Genomic DNA, 19,724 nt, shown 5'->3' with positions numbered 1-19,724 from the left:
CTTTCCATGCACAAATTCTGGCTCCCTATAATTTCTCGTCATTAGCTTCTTTTCCAAACAGAACAATTTGTTATTTTCTCCTTGAGCTATAAACCTTTTTTTATTTTCTTATTTTCAAAGGAAAGCTTTGAAATCGCTGAGGGAAAAAAATTGTTTTCCTTTAATGAGATCTTGTAATAAAATTACTTAGATGGAAATGTAGTGGCATACCTCTTTGAACTTTTTAACTAGTCTGTCTCTGAAAAGTAACCTGGCTCGGGTGTCAGGCCACCAGCCCGTATATCCTGAAAAAGGATACATACACCCATGTGTTCTAGTACCAAGAGCTGCTACAGTTTGCAGATTTAAGACTTATCGCTCATCCCTCTGATTTAATTACATTTCAATTTAATAAAGATTTATTGAGTGTTTACCATGCACTAAGCTCTATGCCATTTGTAGGAGATGCTAATGTGAAATTCTTCTAAGTGGTTTGATTACATTTGCCTATAAGTCTCTTGATGGATGGCTCAGTTGCTTTGCCCCTAATCATAATTTTAGCATTTGGAGAGTTTCAGAGGTCCTCTGATCCAAACTTTCAATCTGCTAAAAATAAATCAATAAATGTGATAGAGATTGTGTTCTTCAGGACTTCACCATCTAGTAAGGGAGGCAATATTTTTAAAAGAAATAACATTAAATAAAATTAAAAGCATCCATTCACTGGGTATGTGAATAGCTCATCTGTCTGCCTCTGTAGATGGATTCATCCACCTCTATGGTATCATAAAGGAAGAGAAGGATCAGTGTGGAGCCCAGAAGCAGAGTGTTCAACTCCACCGGGGATGATCTGAGAGAGGAAAGGACATTTGAGCTTTCTTCCTTTCATTTATTTATTCCACAATCACCTATTATCACTTGTACGCTAAGCACTAGGGATAGGAAATACCGGGACATAGCGCCTGTTCTCAAATAGGTAACAGTCGATCCTCCTGACTTGTGGCTTCCATATTTGACAGCAAACTCTCATGGTACTTTTACAGTCATCTGCAGACTAGCACAGCATAGGGGTGGGATTTGAGTTGCTTGACACACATCCCCAGCCCAGGTCAAGCAAGGCAATGTTGTGCCTTGTTTCAGCCGCCATGCTATAAACAAGTCTCCTTGTCACAATCTATCTAGTGCCACAGTCTTCATATTTTTGTGCTTGTCATTGGTTATGTTCACTATTTGAAATGCCCCCCAAATGTGGTGCTGAAAATGCTATCTAGGGTCCAGAGCACAAGAAGGCTGTGATGCACTTACCAAGACACTACAACTGTTTGATAAGTTTCCTTCAGGCATGCGTGACAGTGTGTTGGTCATGAGCTCAAAGTTAATGAACCAATAATTCAGTACTTTCAGAAAAAGAAAGAGGAACATCGCTGATATGTGTGTGCTTCTGCTCTGGAAAGTTCTAAGGTAATATCTATAATGTCTGATGAAGCTATGAAAAAGATGGAAAAGTAGCTGAACTTATGAATTCATGAAGTGAAGACTGATTTGCAAAAAAAAAAAAAAAATGGTATTGTGAGGCTAAAAGCCAAAGAAATTTATGGTAACATTACTCAGGGTCAGGAAACTGTTAAACCCTTCTCAGCTGTGTTTTATTAGACAGAAATATTGCATGTAATTAATTATTTGTAAGAAACATATATTAAATTAGGTGTCTTCCAACAGAAACGTACATAAAACAAGTTTATATATCGATCTGCTGATGAAAATGTTGTGACCAGAGGCCCACAGGAACCTAAGCCAGTATTTCCCCTAGGAGCAAGGGCTCAGTATTTGCTAATGTGATGCTCGCAGCAACTTTATAGAACGTAACTACTGCAAATAAGGAGACTTGGCTGTATATGTAGAATGGGAAAGAGACAGGTAATCGATTGCTCTGCAAAGTGATGAATATCAAGACAGCTTCCTGAGCAACATTCCAGGGAATGCTGTGGACGTGACTAAGTGACTAGGTTCTACATTTAAATACATTTTTTTCTGGAAAAACTTTCAAAAGAAAATGTTATGTTTTTGCTTTTTAAGTTATGTGTGTATGAGCAATACTTTATGATTAGCTATGATTTCTACACGATCATCTCACATGTGCAGGAAATCCTGCAGAGGGAGAAAATCTAGCCCACAAATCAGTTTCAAATGTAATTAAAATTTGGTGAGTTTAAAATTGTACAACTATGGAAGTGTAAGTTGTGTTATGTTTGGTAGACAATTTACATACTTACCATTGGCAATATCCATTTTACAATTTTTAATTTTATAGCCCATAATATTTTGTTTTGGTTCAACTCGTATTTTATTTTTTAGGCCTTGAGAAAGTTCCTAGTCCTTGGTAACCAAGGGAAGATCAAGACTGGGGACTCTGAAGCCTATGCAGCTCAAGGGTCCTGTGAAGAAAAAGAACACAAAATTACAAATACAAAATTAGGCCCCTTGGAAGAAGTATTATTAGCTCCCAGGTTAATTTGCCTCTGATCAGCATGTATAGCCTATTGAATAAAAGGTCCTCTGCAGAGAGGTGCCTGGGTGGCTCAGTCAGTTAAACATCGAGTTCTTGATCTCAGCTCAGGTCTTGATCTTGGAGTCATGAGTTCAAGCTCCACATTGGCTTCCACACTGGGTGTGAAGCCTGCTTAAAAAAAAAAAAAAAAAAAAAGGTCCTCTTCAGAGGCCACCCTGGGTACAGGAAGACCAGGTAGGAAATTCTAGCAGTTCAAGAAAGGAAAGATCAAAGTACAAACATGGGGATGGAAAGGAAGGGAGAGATACAAGAGATATTTATGAGGTTGGTCTGATAGGAAATGTCATTTGATGAAGGAGGTGTCAGAACATGTCCAGCATGTTTTCTGCTGAGATGACAATGAGTCAGAAGAGGGAACACAGAAGGGGATATGAGTGGTTGGATGGAGCAGATTTAGAAGATAAATGACTTCAGTTTTGGAAATACAAACCTGAGGTGGCTGTGGACCGCCCCCAGGCACCACACAGTGCATTCTGGACAGAGATGGATGGAAGTCATTTTATGTCTATCTGGGGCTCAAGACAGAGCACCCACCAGTGTGCACCAGACAGCTGTTGGCATGTGAATGGTCTCTGAACCCCTGGTGACTGAAGTTGATGAGCTCTCCCAGGGAAGTGCATAAATGAGGAGGGAGACATGAGGGAGATACACTCTGGGCAACACCATCATTTAGAGGTAGAGATGCACAGAAAAAGAGGAAATGTTTGTTTCTTCATACTGTTCATTGAGAACCTGCAGGGATTACATACTGTGTATGGTGTTGAGTTAGAGGAGAGCAGAGTCAGGTATGGAGGTTGTCAGCACCGGGCAGGGTGACAGGGAGCTAGAGGTAGAGAGTGAGCACAATTTGGGTTTTCCAGATGAGGGAGTTAATGAGCAAAGTCACAAAGCTCAAAAACCAGGAAACAGTGAGCAGCTCTTTCCAACTAGGATATAGGTTATCCTGGGACAAAGACAGAGAGCATGATATGAACATTGTACGTTGGCATTAAATTATGGATGGGCTTTTGAAAGCCAAAATATGAAGTTTAACCATGGGAGCCTCTGATGATTTTTGAGCAGAGGAATTTTACTCTCAGAGCTGAACATGAGGAAGAGGTTTTTAGAAGATGTGCATACAATTGGCTTTGCACAGACCAAATAGAGACTCTTATAATAGAAGCAGCAAGAAGCAGGGTGCCTGAACTCAGAGGGTCACTGCAGACATATGGAGGAGGGATGAAAGCAAGTGATGGTGTATAGAGGAACTTGAAGGGTTTTACTGATTGGACTCATGGGCCCTATGATGAGCAAATAGCGATGGGAGTCCAGGTTTTGAGTCTTGATGGCCAGGGGGCAAGTTCAGCATTCACTGATTGATCTGCAAAGCATATAAGCCCCAAAACCCTTGAGCCAGGAGAGAGAGAGAAATCTAACCATGGAAACCACAGAGCTCCTTCTCTGTGTGATGCCTCCTCCCCGTCCCGCACAGGGCTTGTGTTACTGCAGCCCATTCGTGAGGACCCACACCATACTTAGGTTGAGAGTAAAGTCGGGCTCAGCTAAAACGCCCACATTTCCCCATTCTGCAGTTTGCTTTGTTGTTGTTTGTTCTTGTTGAATCCTAAACTAGAACTTGGTTTTCATCTGGTGGCATTTTTCTGGTTGGGTTTGGCCCCAACACTCACATCACTGAGCTGCTTTTAAACCTCCTTCATCTTCTCTGAATGGAGCCTGTCCTGCCTCTCACCGAGACAAGCATGCCTTCTGAGCACTTTGCTTTGGTTTGGTCTGAGAACCAGCCCATGTCCCTCACTTTTACTAATAAAATGGAGGACAGAGGGTCACACTGCCAGTCTCCAAGAGTTCTCCTCTGACATAGATCACCTTGAGATACCTAGAAAAGTGGGAATCATGGGCGGAGTAGGGGAGGGAAGAAGGGAGAGAGACAGAAGATGTCTCCTCTCAGTCCTAGGGAACTGGCTTCCTGGTGACCACACTGCCAGGTCTCCTAGAGGACTTGCTAAGAATCCACTGTAAGTCCCCTTGGAATTCCCACCTAAACCGCCTAAAGCTGCTTCTCCTGGGACCTACTCCAGGTGCTTGTGGAAAGGCTGCTTTTTTAAAGTCTTCTCCTGGAACGTCTGGGTGGCTCGGTTAGTTAGACCTCTGACTCTGGGGTTCAGCTCAGGTCATGATCTCACAGTTTCGTGAGTTTGAGCCCTGCGTAGGGCTCCACACTATTAGTGCTTGGGATTCTCTGCCCCCCCCCCTCTTTCTGCCCCTTCCCCACTTGCACTGGCCCTCTCTCTCAAAATAAATAAACAGAAAAAAGTCTTCTCCCTCCGCTTGAAGGCTTAGTAAACTGCAGGCATGACCTGTTACATGATTTGCTGGGCCCTGTTTTAAAAACTAAGGATTTCAAGATGGCAGCATCAGAGCACTGAACCGAGCACTGGCTTTTCTGGAGTGGGGGGCCCACGTGACCTTAGAGGTCACACTCACATGAAGCCATGCCAATGGCTCTGTGTCAGTGCATCGTGAGATGTGCTCATACTGTGCTTCCCCACTTCATCGCGGCTTTGGGTGCAAACACCCACCCGATAGATCCCCCCTCCCCAACCTGGTCATAAAAGGTATCCACACCCTCTGCTCAGCTGCTCCCATGCCTGTACGCCCAGCTTACCCACAGAGACTCGTCTCTAGAGAAGGATTCTCCCTCCCTTTCTCCATTTAATTCACTCCACCTCCTCTCCAGCTGACCTTTTGGTTAATAGATTAACCTTTTGGGTAAGATTTGAATATTCTCACCCAGTCACAGGCACCACAAAATGAAAAAATAAAGGGATGTCCTCTCCTGGACAACACTGTTAAGGCGCAATTCCAGTGGAGGGGTGACCCAGGCAGTGGCTGCCAGCTGGGATTATCTCCCTGGAGAGGAGGGTCTGAGGCAACCTGGGGACACCTACACATTTGCAGAATCCCACTTGACTATCATCCTGGTTTTTTTAGAAATCCGAATGTCACAATCTTTGCTTTTACCTAGATGAGGAAGTTGAAGCCGAGAGAAGTTAAACAACTTTCCAAGGTCACACAGCTAGGAAATAGCACACTCAAAACTAGAACCCTGAGTCCTAAAACAGACCACTTTTCTCTACACACACTGAAGAGGACCCCAGTCCCCCCATCTCATTGTTCCTTCTGTCCACAGTGGGTCATTTTATGAAACCCAGCTCAAGGCTTTGAAGCGGCTTCCATTCTATTCATATATAAAAGAATAGACTCTGATTTCTGCTTTCCTCCAAAGGATTTTAGAGTTGGATTTTAGAGTTGATTTCTGATTTGTTTTCAACTGAATACTTAGATCAATCACATTACAGTAATGTAATCATGGAGTACAACTTTAAAACTTCAGAAGACACCCTATATCCTTGATGGGATTAGAGTGGTGTCTTAATAAAACCATATACCTTTTTCAGCATATAACATGTTCTCTTTCCAGCTAATTTTTATTTCTTGTTCTCACTCTCCAGAGACAACCCTTCTGCCCAGTTTAACCTCAGAACTCACATGAATTCCCGGGATCTGAGAACTGCCATAGAGAAAATCACCCAGAGAGGAGGGCTTTCCAATGCAGGTATGTGACCGAATTCAGATCATTCTAGCTTGCTTCCACGGTTCTCCCTCTGTGTGATTGTCTTCTAACATCCTATATAGGAGGAGGAAAAATAATAATAATAATCCATCAAGAAATGACACACATATACAAATGAATTATATCTTTTCTAAGGTATCATCATGGATTCAGGGGTAAGAATCATCACCACACATATGCTGAAGAGTTCCAGCATGCCTGGTTCCTCAGGTTGGCAGCTTTCTTCAGGACAAGCAGGACTGCTATTGTAACTGTTTCCTAATTGACTGACAAGCCATAAACTATTTAACATTAAATGTTATAACCAATTCCACTCAGAAAGCTCCACAGTGCCCCTTGGGAATCTTCTTCCAATGAGCTCCCCTGTCCTAGTGTTGACTCTGGAAACAGAGACAGGTTCCTTGTTTCAAGCTGAGTCTCCTGAGATGTCTGCACCTTGGTGGTTAGGGGTGGGGTGGGGGGTTTACCAGAAGTCCAAGTCTAGCCCTCAATGTGTCCAGAAACCATTTTGCCAGTTCACCAGGAGCTATCCAGGCATTGGGGAACCCTTTCACACTAACCAAACTGAAAAGTTGCCAGTAAGCCTATGCCAGCATATCAATTCATAAATGGTAGTCTGGCTTTGGGGGCACTGGGAGGGCTGTCTACTTCTCAGGGAACCTCTTTATATCATTGAAACCCAAAGAAATGGAGAAGTGAGCCATAGTTGCTTGGCATGGAGCACACAGAGAATAGAACTGACTCTGAAGGAACATCTTTGAAGTTACTATAAGTCTGATTATTTTGTTCTCTGCTTCATTGTACATCTCTGTGGACCGGTATGTTAGTATCTGGCAAATGAAAAGCCCTTGATCTTCGAAAAATGCTAAATAAACATTAGCCAAGTCACTGCTATCTGGGACCCCAAATCAGTATTACCACATTGCAAACGTAATAGACTTAATTTCTGTTTTAAAAAAAGTTTATTTATTTATTTTGAGAGAGAGACAGCATGTGAGCAGGGGAGGAGCAGAGAGAAAGGGAGAGAGAGATAATCCCAAGCAGCCTCTGCCCTGCCAGAGCAGAGCCCGACATGGGGCTCGAACCCATGAGCTATGAGATCATGACCTGAGCCGAAGTCGAGTCAGATGCTTAACTGACTGAGCCACCCAGGTGCCCCGATAGAGTTTATTTCTGATTTGTTTTCAATTGAATACTTATATCAGTCATACTGCAGTAATGTATCATGAAGCAAAACTTTAAAACTTCTGAAGACACCCTATGTTCTTGATGGGATTAGAGTGGTGTCTTAATAAAATCATATACCTTTTTCAGCAGATAACATGTTCTATCCCTGCCCTGTACTGATCAGAGTTTGGGTTCAGAGAACAGGACCCATTTCAACTGGTTCAAGCAGAAAGGGGTTTATTCCTAGGTATTAAATGGTTTTGAATATAATCAAAAGGACTGCAGAAATGAACTCTAGGTTGAACTTTGAGAGATTTTTTCTAAAGTCTTCCTGCAAAACTTGGCCCTCCAAGGAGCTGCTGCCTCTTCCAAGATCAGGAAATCACATTCTCAATTCTGCCAATAGAGCCTCTTCAGGAACCTGATTTAGCCAGGAAGCCACCACAGTCAGGAAGTTCCTGCTACGGTGGTCAGCCCCCCAACCAGGCCTTGCCTGCTCCATTCACATGCACAGAAAGAATGTTCTGCACCCTGCCACCTCAATGGCAACAAAGCTAGACAGCAGACATAAGTTCCTCTGGCACCACCCAAGAAGTCAAGTACCCTACAGATGCTCATAAGCAGAAAGAGCAGAGTCCAAAATACAGTCTCTGCCTCTCTTCACTCTTCTAAATTTCATGTATGCACATCGATTCATGAAACTAGAACAAATCCAGGGCTATAGTTGCAAGGGAGTCTCAACAACGTAGTTTTCAGATTTCCAGTCTCTGCTTCCAAGATGTGCTAGAAGGTGGATGCAATGTGGGTTGAGCAGTAATGGACCACGGCCTCCAAATTTAAGATTGAGTGAGGCCAGGGGTGTGCTCTGTTTACAGGCATCTAACATTAAGCCAGAGGGGACTGCCAGGTGCCTTGGGCCTTGAGGGACATGTCCCTTGGCTGTGAAGGCAGTTCTCAGCAGCCAGGTTTTCCCTTAGCAACTGTGCTCCCTGCAGCCAGATCACATGGGTTTTCCAAGACTTTTCTCCAGCAACTGAATGTGTGATCATTTGATCCTTCCTTTGACAGGTTAAGATTAACCCGTGGAGCCAGGATATTGGCCAAAACCAAAAAGCATTGAGTGAAATGACGTTAATCCTAAAGTCTTAAGATGGTTCTTAACTTTTATTTAGATTGAAGACCCCTTTGAGCATCTCCTGAAAGCTACTCCTCTACCCAAATAAATACTTTTATACACAAAATGTTGTGTATAATTTCAGGGAATTTGTGGATACACAGTGCCCATTGCCCCCAGGGGTCCACGGAGCCCGGGTTAAGAGCACCACCTTACTGTATGCAGCTATGCTAACTCTAGGGTGACCTGGTCATCCCAATCTTCCCAGGAACATATGGGGCTTTCAGCGCTTAAACTGGGAAAGTCCCAGAAAACTGGGACAATTGTCACCCTGCTTGACTGAAAAATCCCTGAGGTCCTATGTGGTGTGAAACATGTGCTTTGGAAAGGCAGGCTGGGAGGCTCCATTACATCTTACAACTGTGGCTTTCAGCTGAAATGGAAATCCAGGCCCAGAGGCCCGGAGTGACCTACCTGGGCCCACACAGCCAGTAGGCAGCACAGCCAGGACTAGAACACAGTCCCTCAGTTCTTAGCAGGTGCAGTGCTTCCCTCGCCAGCCAGACCTGTGCCCCTAACTGGACAAAAGATACCACTCAACTTCGAATGTAGCCTTCCACACCCAGCAGCCCCTAGAGCACCAGGCTGGCTGACCCCCAGTGACAGGAGGTGGAGAAAAGGCTCCTGTCGCTCCAGGTTAACCCCTCCCACCCCATGCTCCCAGAAAGAGCATAGTGTGGTTCCAGCATGCAGGCAAAGAGGGGACCCTTTTATTCCCATGAAAGTCTTTCTCATCTGTTTGCTGGTCCCTAACACTTTTTTTTTTTTTTAAATAAAAGACAGTTAGAAGTTAAAGGCTTAAAGTGACATGGGGGAGGGAAATGGTTAGTGGTCATGGTTTTACAACATTGTGAATGTACTTAATACCACTGAATTGTACACCTCAAAACAGTTAATGTGGTTTTAAAAAAAAAAAGTTGGTGGGGGTGGGGGGAACCAACAAACAAAAGAAGAGAATGAATGGGTTTTTCTGGCTCTCTTTACACCACTGGGATCTTGCCTGCATTTCTAAGCACTCCAAGCATGAAGTTTCTTTTTCTTCCAGGCCGGGCCATCTCCTTTGTGACCAAGAACTTCTTTTCCAAAGCTAATGGGAACAGAGGCAGTGCTCCCAATGTGGCCGTGGTGATTGTGGATGGCTGGCCCACCGACAAGGTGGAGGAGGCTTCGAGGTTTGCAAGGGAGTCAGGAATCAATATTTTCTTCATCACCATTGAAGGTGCCACTGAAAATGAGAAGCAGTACGTGGTGGAGCCCAACTTCTCTCATAAGGTACGTAACTGCCCAAGGGACCCACACACCGTCAGGATCTGCTGCACTTTGCAAAGCTGTAACTGCCATCAAGGCTGTTCTCCTACTTTTGAAGAAGGATTGAGCTCTCTTCTAGGTAGGGGAGCCTCTAGTGAGGGGCTAGTAAGTCTGGAACCCAGACTTACCCTCTCAGAGCAAGACCCCACACCCACCTGGTGAACTGAGGCCAACAACAGCCCCTCGGGAGAAGCAGTGTCCCCAAGTCTCCAATAGAGGCTTCCCCAGGCTCTTTCCATGGCCACCGAGGACCTCCACCAGGCCACCTGGTGAGGCCTCATGTGAGCACACACACAGCCACATGTCCACTTGCTCACACACATGTGCATGCACACATACACACACACTGCAGATTAACCAACCCGATAAACAAGAAAAGAAAGGCATTGAATCAGGTCAGGCAGATCAGGTTTCCACACTCTGCTCATGGTTTCTGTGGAGATGGCTGGCAGCAGACAGGAGCAGGATAGACGGGGAGCCAGGCCTCTGCGCCCACTCCCCTGGAGAAGCTCACCTTTTGTATGTTTTACACAGTGCGACTCCACATAAACCTGCCTCCAAGGAAAAGGCCCCAGCTTGAAACGGAAAAGAAAGGAGGGAGGAATACGTTGTACTGGTTTGTCTTTGACTCCCTTCTAGCTTTGATGGTCTGTGTCTCCAGATCTCACAGGGCTCAACCTCCTGCACCAATCTGCTGACCACTTCATCGTCCTTGAAATTCTCATCTCCCTTGACTTCCAGGACACAGCGTGGCTCTTATCTCCTTTGCTCTCTCTACCCTTTCCTGTCTTGCACCCGACTTGCCCGGACTCGGTGCTTGGCCCTCTCCTCCCCTCTCACTGGGCTTTCTCCCCACAGAGCCCTCCCAGGTCACAGCCACCACCTTCACTCACAAGTCACAAGCAACAATACCCTCATCTGTCCCCAACCCCGGTCTCTCCTGAGCTCTGTTTCCATCTGTTTCCAGCCAATTGACTTCCCTCCACCTGATGTCATGAAGAGCTTTGAATCTTGCATGTAAAAAGCTTGAGTGCCATCTTTCCCACCAAATTTATTCCTCCTCTGGACTTCACATGAATGGCCCCACAGCTGTCCCAGAGGCCTCGATAACTCCCAATGCCACCTCCCTGGGTCACGCTACCACTCTGCATCTGGTCTGTCTCCCCCCTTAGGGCTCCCCAGTCTAGTTTAGATTCCACAATGAAGCCCAACTCCTGTTTATGGAGAGTTCTTCCAGTCCGGAGGGGTCCTTGCTCCAAACCCTTCATTGTCCCCCACACTCTTGAGGCCTTCTGGAGTGTGGTCCTGACCCATCTCCTGCCCACGCCAAGCACCACTGCCCTCTCCCTCCATGACCTCAGCCAGTGCCTGGTGGGTCTCCCTCCTTTCCCTCCACTGGCTAGAACTCAGCTCAAATACCACCTAGTTCATGGAAAGTTTTATAAACCCCTTTTAGGTTTTTGCAAACCAATTAAAAACATTTCCTAGGATACTTTAAAGCCATTTCTTGTTTTAAAATAAATTGGTAATCTTACTGCTTCATCTGTAGTCACCAGGTCTGTGACTCTCTCTGTGACCCCCGGACAGACAGCGGCAAGGAGGAAACACTTCACTTTAGGAACAAGCCTGGTCCCTTCCAGGAGCACACCAGTCAGGTTGCTCAATGTTTATTTGTAGCTACCTTAAATTTTTTCTGGAACACGCTTGGGCACAAGTCAATAAATACTCATTTGTCTGGAGGCAGGGTCATCTGGAGGACAGAATTTGGGTTTTGCAGGCAGAGAGACTTGTGTTCCCGTCTTAGGGATTCAGGGATGTCCCTTCACAGCCGGCCCCCAGTTTGTTCCTTCACGAAGAGGGGTTATATCCTCCTTTTAGGGTGAGGGCAGGGGGGTATGAGAGAATCTCTCCAAGAACTTCTAGCATGACTCCTTACATATGTATGGGACCCCTTGTTGCTGGGTGCAAGGCTGCTCTGGAAACATTTCTTCAGCTATTTCTCATGTATCTTGTTTTCCCCATCAGAACAAAAACTTTCTTTAATCCTCTCATATGTTGGTGCCCACCAGTGCCAATCTTATGGCCGGCTGCCAGTACAGATGAACTGAGGGGCCCAGGGAGGCACGGGTACAAAGCTGAAATGAGTGATTCACCTCTCTCTAAGGATTTGCTTAAGTGATAGCTCTCCCCTAAAGCAGAGAGCCAGCTGAGGGAGTAAGACTGAGTCCAGAGACAACTTGAGGGATCTTTGCCCCAATGAGCACCTAACTGGGGGAACCGTGGTGCAGAAAGAGCATTAGGAAGAAGAGTGCAGAAAACAAGAGTCTGTTTGCTTCTTTCTTCACCTGCCTTGCTGGTCAGGGTAGTGACAACAGCCTGGAGAATGTGACACCTGACGTGGCGAGTGTCCCTTCCCTCTGTCTTCCAGGCTGTGTGCAGAACAAATGGCTTCTACTCGCTCAATGTGCAGAGCTGGTTCAGCCTCCACAAGACAGTGCAAGCCCTGGTGAAGCGGGTCTGCGACACCGACAGACTGGCCTGTAGCAAGACCTGCTTGAACTCAGCCGACATTGGCTTCGTCATCGACGGCTCCAGCAGCGTGGGGACAGGCAACTTCCGCACGGTTCTCCAGTTTGTGGCCAACCTCAGCAAAGAGTTTGAGATTTCGGACATAGACACACGAATCGGGGCTGTGCAGTACACCTACGAGCAGCGGCTGGAATTTGGATTTGACGATTACAACACCAAGTCTGACATCCTCAATGCCATCAAGAGGGTGGGATACTGGAGTGGTGGGACCAGCACAGGGGCCGCCATCAACTATGCCCTAGAACAGCTCTTCAAGAAGTCCAAACCCAACAAGAGGAAGTTAATGATCCTCATCACTGATGGGAGATCCTATGATGACGTCCGAATACCGGCCATGGTTGCCCATCACAAGGGTAAGCTGGTCTTGCTGACCAGTCCAGTGAGGGACAAGGAGGGGGCTGTCTTTTTATTTTGTTTTATTTTATTTTATTTATTTATTTTAAATATGTTTTATTTATTTAAGTATTTTATTTATTTATTTGTATTTTTATATATTTATATGCATTTATAAATGTTATTTATTTATATTTATTTATATTTATAAATATTTTATTTATTTATTTATTTGTTTGTTTATTTATTTATTTATATTTGAGAGAGAGAGAGAGCGCAAGCAGGGGAGGAGCAGAGGGAGAGGGGAACAGAGGATCCAAAGTAGGCTCTCTGCCGTCAGCACAGCACAGCTGTGGCTGTTTGCATGGCTCAAACTCATGAACCATGAGATCATAACCTGAGCAGAAATCAAGAGTCAGTAGCTTAACCAACTGAGCCACGAGGCACCCCGGGGCTGTCTTTTTATGCACTGGTTTTGTCCACCATTTAATAAAATGCCCAAAACCATGGGGAATGTATTTGAGGTGTTGGTAAGCACTACAGGCCTCTATGAGCAGCAAAGAAGGAACAAGGTGGGGAGTACCACGATGGTTTACAAAGTGTCATGGCAAACCCAAGGCCTGCAGATGACTGGGAACATTAACCCTCTCCTTTGCGCCCAACACTCTGAGGCATTACACACGAAGTTGTAATGCATTAAAAAGGAATTTGACTCATTATTTTAGTCTCTATTGAAGGCCACCAAATTGTGTTAGAAATTTGAAGAAAACTAGCGTTTTAAAAGAAAAGTACTGGGGCGCCTGGGTGGTGCAGTCGGTTAAGCGTCCGACTTCAGCCAGGTCACGATCTCGTGGTCCGTGAGTTCGAGCCCCGCGTCGGGCTCTGGGCTGATGGCTCGGAGCCTGTTTCCGATTCTGTGTCTCCCTCTCTCTGCCCCTCCCCCGTTCATGCTCTGTCTCTCTCTGTCCCAAAAATAAATTTAAAAAGTTGAGAAAAAAAAAAATTAAAAAAATAAAAATAAAAGAAAAGTACTATTTTTTGTAAGTAGCTGCTAGCCAGATGTTGGGGGTTTTGAGGAAACCTCAAAGAAATTTTCATCCAAAATACTTAAAGAGATATTTCTTAATAAAAATTTGTAAGAGGGCAACAGAAAGTTTAAAACTATGAAAAATGAGGGGCACCTGGGTGGTTCAGCTGGTTAAACGTTTGCCTCTTGATTTCAGCTCAAGTCATGCTCTGATGGTTTGTGAGTTTGAGCCCCACATTGGGCTGTGCACTGACAATGCAGAGCCTCCTTGGGATTCTCTCTTCCCCGCCCTCTCAGCCCCTCCCCTGTTCACTTTCTCTGTCTCTCTTTCTCTCTCGCTCTTTCTCAAAAAATAAACTAAAAAAATTAAAACTATGAAAATTGAGCTGTTTAGAAAATCAGTCCCATTAAATGCCTTTTTCACAGAATCAAGTTTAATCGCCATTTTGAAAAGTACCACAAAATATCACAAAAATACAAACAACTGGCAAAAACCCAAGTGCTAGTAATAATAGTAAGGATAACCAAAGTAAACTGAGTTGTCCATGAACACCAAAGACTGGACAGATCCATACTAGGGTAGAAGACTCACTCAGGGCCAGGGTTGTCCCCTTCTTCTGAGCCTGCATTTGATTTCTGTTAGTTTGCAGGATATTCAGTATTCTTTAAAGCTGCTTTAATCCTTCCCTAAACAAGGAGGGGGAAAAATAAACAAGCCTTCTTGAACCAGCAGTTCTGCCTTCTGGGAACCAAAGTAACCAGACACCAGGTTCAGGCAGAGTCTTCCCAGTGATTTGCCCTTGTAGAGCCTACGGGGGGTATTCAACAGCAAAATGGTAGATGGCCTGCATGTCGGCCAGCAGTCACAGCCTCCCTCGGGCTCATGTCAGCGGAGTGAAGATAAACAGCTGAGACGCAGCCTTCTCAAAGTTCCAAAGTGAGTGGGCAGAGCCAGATGGGCCAGCTTTTGTCTGAAAGCCCAGGGCTCTCCTGCTATCTCCAAACATCTGTCTCCAGTTCATGTTTAGCTCCACTCTTACTCATTTTCCTAAATGGACATCCTTTGGGCCTCACCCAGAGGATATCCTCGGCCTCCTCATTAGAAGAAGCGAAGACTGAGAGAGACGTTCTGGGAAACTTTACAATAGAAGCAAATTATGTGGAGGCAATGAGCATTGTGTCCCCAGGAGTGTCCAAGCCAAGGCTGGCTGACCATTGGTCAGAATTGCCAGTAGAAGGTTCTCTACAAGGGTGGACTCAAGGATCTGAAAAGCTAAATTTCTAATACTGTTTGTGTTGCCTTTATTGGGGGGCAGCCTTTCAATCTTTGTGCAAAACGAGGGCTTAGCCGATCTAAGCCACGTTGTGCAGCAAATCTGTTCCCACTGCCACTTGGCAGCATTCTTAAGCCTAATGCTAGTGTTTGTAGACAACAACATAGACAATATCCAGAGAAAAGACACTGGAGAGGTAAGAAAAGGGACTGGCAGCTTAAATGCAGCTTATGGAGCCACAGTTGAAAAGCAGCTTAGGCCACAGCCATGTGAGGTGTGGATGACTCTCCAATCAGCACAACAGGGCGCTTGGAAGATGGTGACATGGGCTGCCATGGGTGGCTGGGTAGGAGAGCCACACCCAGGCTCTCCCCTCTGCTTCATGGCCAAGTAGCTGACCCCACTCTGCCAGCCTGCAGGTGGCATGGGAACAGGCTTTTGCAGAGTAATCTCAAGCTCCCGCTGACCAGCTGCCCCCAACCCCAATCAGGAACCATCCAGCAGCGAGTCTTCCAGTTTTCCCACTGAGGACAGATGCCTAGTCTCTGAGTCTGTCCTCTCCTCCCTAGGGACTCTTTTTCCTCACTGCAGTCCAGAACCTTTAACCCCCCGGCACCCTTCCCCATTTGCATCTAGGCACACCGAGATCCCTCCCTAAAAAATAAAACCAAACTCTTTGACACCATGTTCTGCTCCACTTCCCACCTACCTCCTTCTCTTTGCAGCCAAACTTTTGAAAAGGATCAGTTCTATGTGCTGTGTCCACATCTTCTGTTCTTTTTCACTCTCACCTCACAGCAATTCATCTGGAGTTTTTGGCATCTACTTACTTCCCTGAAACTGCTCTCACCACTCTACCTATGTCTTGTTTTCTAAATCCAATGTGCATTTTTGTTTGTTTGTTTTAATCCCACATGACCTCCCTGCAGCATCCAACACTGTTGGGCACTTCCTTGTCTCGAAAGCCTTTCTTCATACCAGTGATGGAGCAGACGCTGGGTCACCATCTCTCCGGGTCCTTGTGCAAGGGCTCCTGCGCTGGGAATGACATTGCATTGTATGGCTTGTAAAGTCACCTTCAAGCCTAAAGTAATTCAGTTCCACGGTTTTCGTTAAGATCTCAAACTGACTTTTGATGCATTTAAGACTGAGGGGAGCCTGGCTGGCTCAGTCAGTGGAGCAAGTTGACGACTCTTGACCACAGGGTTGTGAATTCAAGCCCCACATTGGGTATGGAGATGATTTAAAAACAAAAACAATCTTTGAAAAATCAATCAATCAGATTTTATTTGGCTCTACACACAGGTAGAGCAGGCATGTACTGTGTGATGTCATCTACATGGCACCAAGTTTTACTTGTCCCAAAATACCCTCTACTGCCCTTGGACATGAACATCTTATTTATTCCATTTTGTCTGGGTTTTTTCCTCCCAAAGATTCCAAACTCTTATGAGATGGCAGCTCTATCAATTTTGTTACTGTTGGCACATAGCAGGTGGTTATGCTTTGAGGAACACTTCTGATTTTGAATTTGTTTGCATTCAAACACAATAGCCAACAGAGCAACGGTAAGGCAAGGATTCATCAGCAGTACCTTTTCTTGGGCACTTTTGCTTCATCTAAACTTTGTCCCCACAGGAGTGATCACCTACGCAATAGGTGTCGCATGGGCTGCGCAGGACGAGCTGGAAGTCATTGCCACTCACCCCGCCAAGGACCATTCCTTCTTTGTCGACGAGTTTGACAACCTGTACAAATTTGTCCCCAAGGTCATCCAGAACATTTGTACAGAGTTCAACTCACAGCCTCGAAACTGAATTCAGAGCAGGTGAAGCACTGACGGATGCTGCTTTCCCGACTGGCTCTGGGACAACCCCAATGCATTATGGGGCAGTAAGGCGTGTAGGGCTTGGACAATGGATGTGCTGTGATTGTTTTCTGCCTGTGTGGTTTTTCATACTTTGAAACTTGGAGTGAGAAAGATGATCAGAAACTTATAGAATGAGGCAAAATGATACATCATTTTGAGGGTGCTGGGGATTTACATTTGGTGATTATTTTCAAAATAAATGTTCAGAATCGAGTGCAGAACTTAAGACAGGCTTCACTAAAGCTTTTGTGAGATTTTTTCCATTTTTATTTCTAATTACGATTCTGTAACCCTCAACAAATTTCATTTTTATCACAACAATAGAGGAGTAGCTTCATTAAATGTTTTAAAGGATTACATGCAATCATTCTGACCATATCATGGCTAATGTTCACAGGGTTTATGGCAGGACCACCCTCCGCTCTTCTTGTTTCTCAGAGCACCTGCTATGCACCCACCCCTGGCCCATGGTAACAATACAACCATGGGGGTGCAGAGAAAGTGTGGCAGCAGCATAGCCACTCTTGATTTACCTCCCTCCTCTCTATTATCTGAATCACTGTGTACCTGCATCCTATAGCGTTAGGAGTTGAGGAACGGCCCTGGAGGACCACGGTGATCTGGCCTAACAGCAGTGCGTGAGGCTGCTGTTGGCCTGAGCTGCACCTTAGACTCTCTTAGAGACTAAAATGCTGGCTCCCAGGCTCCATTCCAATAGCTATGGAATCTGGGTCTTGGGGGGTGGAGCCTGAACACCAGCATTGTTTGAAGAGCTCTCTGGCGATACTGCTATGCTGCCATTGATTGAGAACCATGAGCTGCCTCTGAGGGGTCAGTGTTATAGGTGTTTCCTGGGAGAGCCCGTTTGTGCCTGTTGCCTTGTGTCCTATTCAGTTTTAGCATTTGTGCTGCATTTGTCGTTAACCAGATATGATCATTAATAGTTGCATTCAGATAAGCCAGGATGGGGTTTGGTTGAGCTCCACTTTCTACTTCCAGCTCCTGCCAAGGACTCATCTGTTAGGATATGAAATCTGTGTGTAATGGTGGAGTGTTCCAAAGAATCCTTAATAAAGATGACTTACCTGACAAATTGTGTTTCGTGAAAATGTGTGTTGAAGGCTGCTACCATGAATGGCGGCAAAAAGATTATACCTGTGTCAACACTTGGGACAAAATATTTAACATAAACAGTTTGAAGATATCTATTTAGCAGAATTTGTATCAAACTTACCAAATTTCTCGGTACCTGGAGAGACAGAATATTGTCAACTAAAAACATTGAAGTCTACAGGGAGGAATCAAGTCATTAATTGTCAGCAATTTCAAATTCTTTAACCCTAAATTTTACTTCAAAAGCGATTACAAACAGATTTGTTCAAAAACCTCCAAATACAAAAACATTTTCAAAAAGGAAATTCTTTATAAAGATACCAGTGACACACACAATTAGTGAGAACTTCAGCTAAGAAACTAATTAAAGAAGTTAAAACAAGTACAAGGAAATCTTATTCTGCTTATGTTTTTGAATATGCAGATAATCAATACAAAAGAACTTTGTTTAATGTCTCTTCAATGTACATACATAAAAATATGTACACATACAAGTGTTTTTAAATTTTTTGTCTTTTTAAAAAAAATGTTTATTTTTGAGAGAGAGCATGCGTGTGCAAGAGAGCATGAGTGGGGGAGGGGCAGAGAGAGAGGAAGACAGGATCTGAAGCGGCCTCTGTGCTGAGAGCAGAGAGCCTGATGCAGGGCTGGAACTCAGGAACCGTGAGATCATGACCCGAGCCGAAGTCAGACGCTTAACCAACTGAGCCACCCAGGCGCCCAGTTATTTTTTAATTTTTGAAGAAAAACTTATTTTGGGAAAATAGTTTTTGAATATAATTATTTCATAGGGGCCTTAATATAAAAGCCAATTTGTCATCAATACGTAAATATTTGCAAAAATAATATAATCTAAATCACTTTGGTGTCCTCTTTTATTCACAATACTGTTCCAGTTTGGAAAATAAATTATATGATCACTCTAGTTTAGGTATCATAGTTTTCAAGATAAATGAAACTTCTCCAAGTGGGCCCATTGTCTACATGTTGCCAACAAATATTTGAGTGTATGTGTGTGGAGGAAGGGAGCATCAGAGGTGAGGTTGTCGAGGAACCTGGAGACTATGGAGTTGCCAGAATCATCTGAGTCGATGTTCAAATCGCCACATTTGGTGGCGTGAGTCAGGATGGAGAGACCAGTAGTGAGCCAAGCTTCACCGTCTTCGGCGAACGAGAGGTGATCCAGTTGGGAGAAGACAGCAGTGATGAGGGTGGAGGGCTGAGGTCAGATCTCCAAGGGAGCTGGAGACATTGCAGAAGGAAGGAGGGAGACTGGAAGGGCAAAGGAGGTGAGGAGCAGGCCTCTCCCCACCCTAGGCGTGAAGATCAAGGGATGAGAGAGCACGAAGAGCCTCCCCTTAGGGTGCAGATGAGCAGGGGCAAGAAAGCCCTGAGGCTTCTGGGAGCTTGCTGGCAACAGAGAGGAGTGGCCCCATGATGCAGTGGGCAGGCTGGCGTGGGAGTGAGCTGGGTCAGGTCAGGGTTGCACAGAGCAGTTTGGAGATAAGGGTCCTGGTGGTGATGGATGATGTGGGAAGCTCGGAAGTAAATGCTACCTTGCTCTACCCAGACTGTGCCCAACACTGCTGGGGCCAAGCCAGAATCTGAACACTGGGAACAGAAACTTACAGACAATTCACATCAAGCCCTCCAATGGCAAAAGAGAAAAACCAGTCTCGAGGAAGGT

At 45.0% G+C, this 19,724-nt stretch overlaps 1 protein-coding gene across 1 annotated transcript in view; it reads left to right on the top strand.

Moving 5' to 3' along the window:
* VIT (vitrin) overlaps positions 1-18,006 on the top strand; it is a 106,254-nt gene extending 88,248 nt beyond the window's left edge. The window contains exons 12-15 of the mRNA XM_047851154.1: positions 6,061-6,164; positions 9,569-9,795; positions 12,260-12,773; positions 16,693-18,006. Coding sequence (XP_047707110.1) covers positions 6,061-6,164; positions 9,569-9,795; positions 12,260-12,773; positions 16,693-16,871 — 1,024 coding nt within the window. The 3' untranslated portion in view covers positions 16,872-18,006. The remainder of the gene's footprint in view (positions 1-6,060; positions 6,165-9,568; positions 9,796-12,259; positions 12,774-16,692) is intronic.
* The last annotated feature ends 1,718 nt before the right edge of the window (positions 18,007-19,724 follow it).

Source organism: Prionailurus viverrinus, chromosome A3 (genome assembly GCF_022837055.1).
Source record: "Prionailurus viverrinus isolate Anna chromosome A3, UM_Priviv_1.0, whole genome shotgun sequence".
Lineage (NCBI taxonomy): Eukaryota > Metazoa > Chordata > Mammalia > Carnivora > Felidae > Prionailurus > Prionailurus viverrinus.
This window is presented reverse-complemented; position numbering and strand designations above follow the sequence as displayed.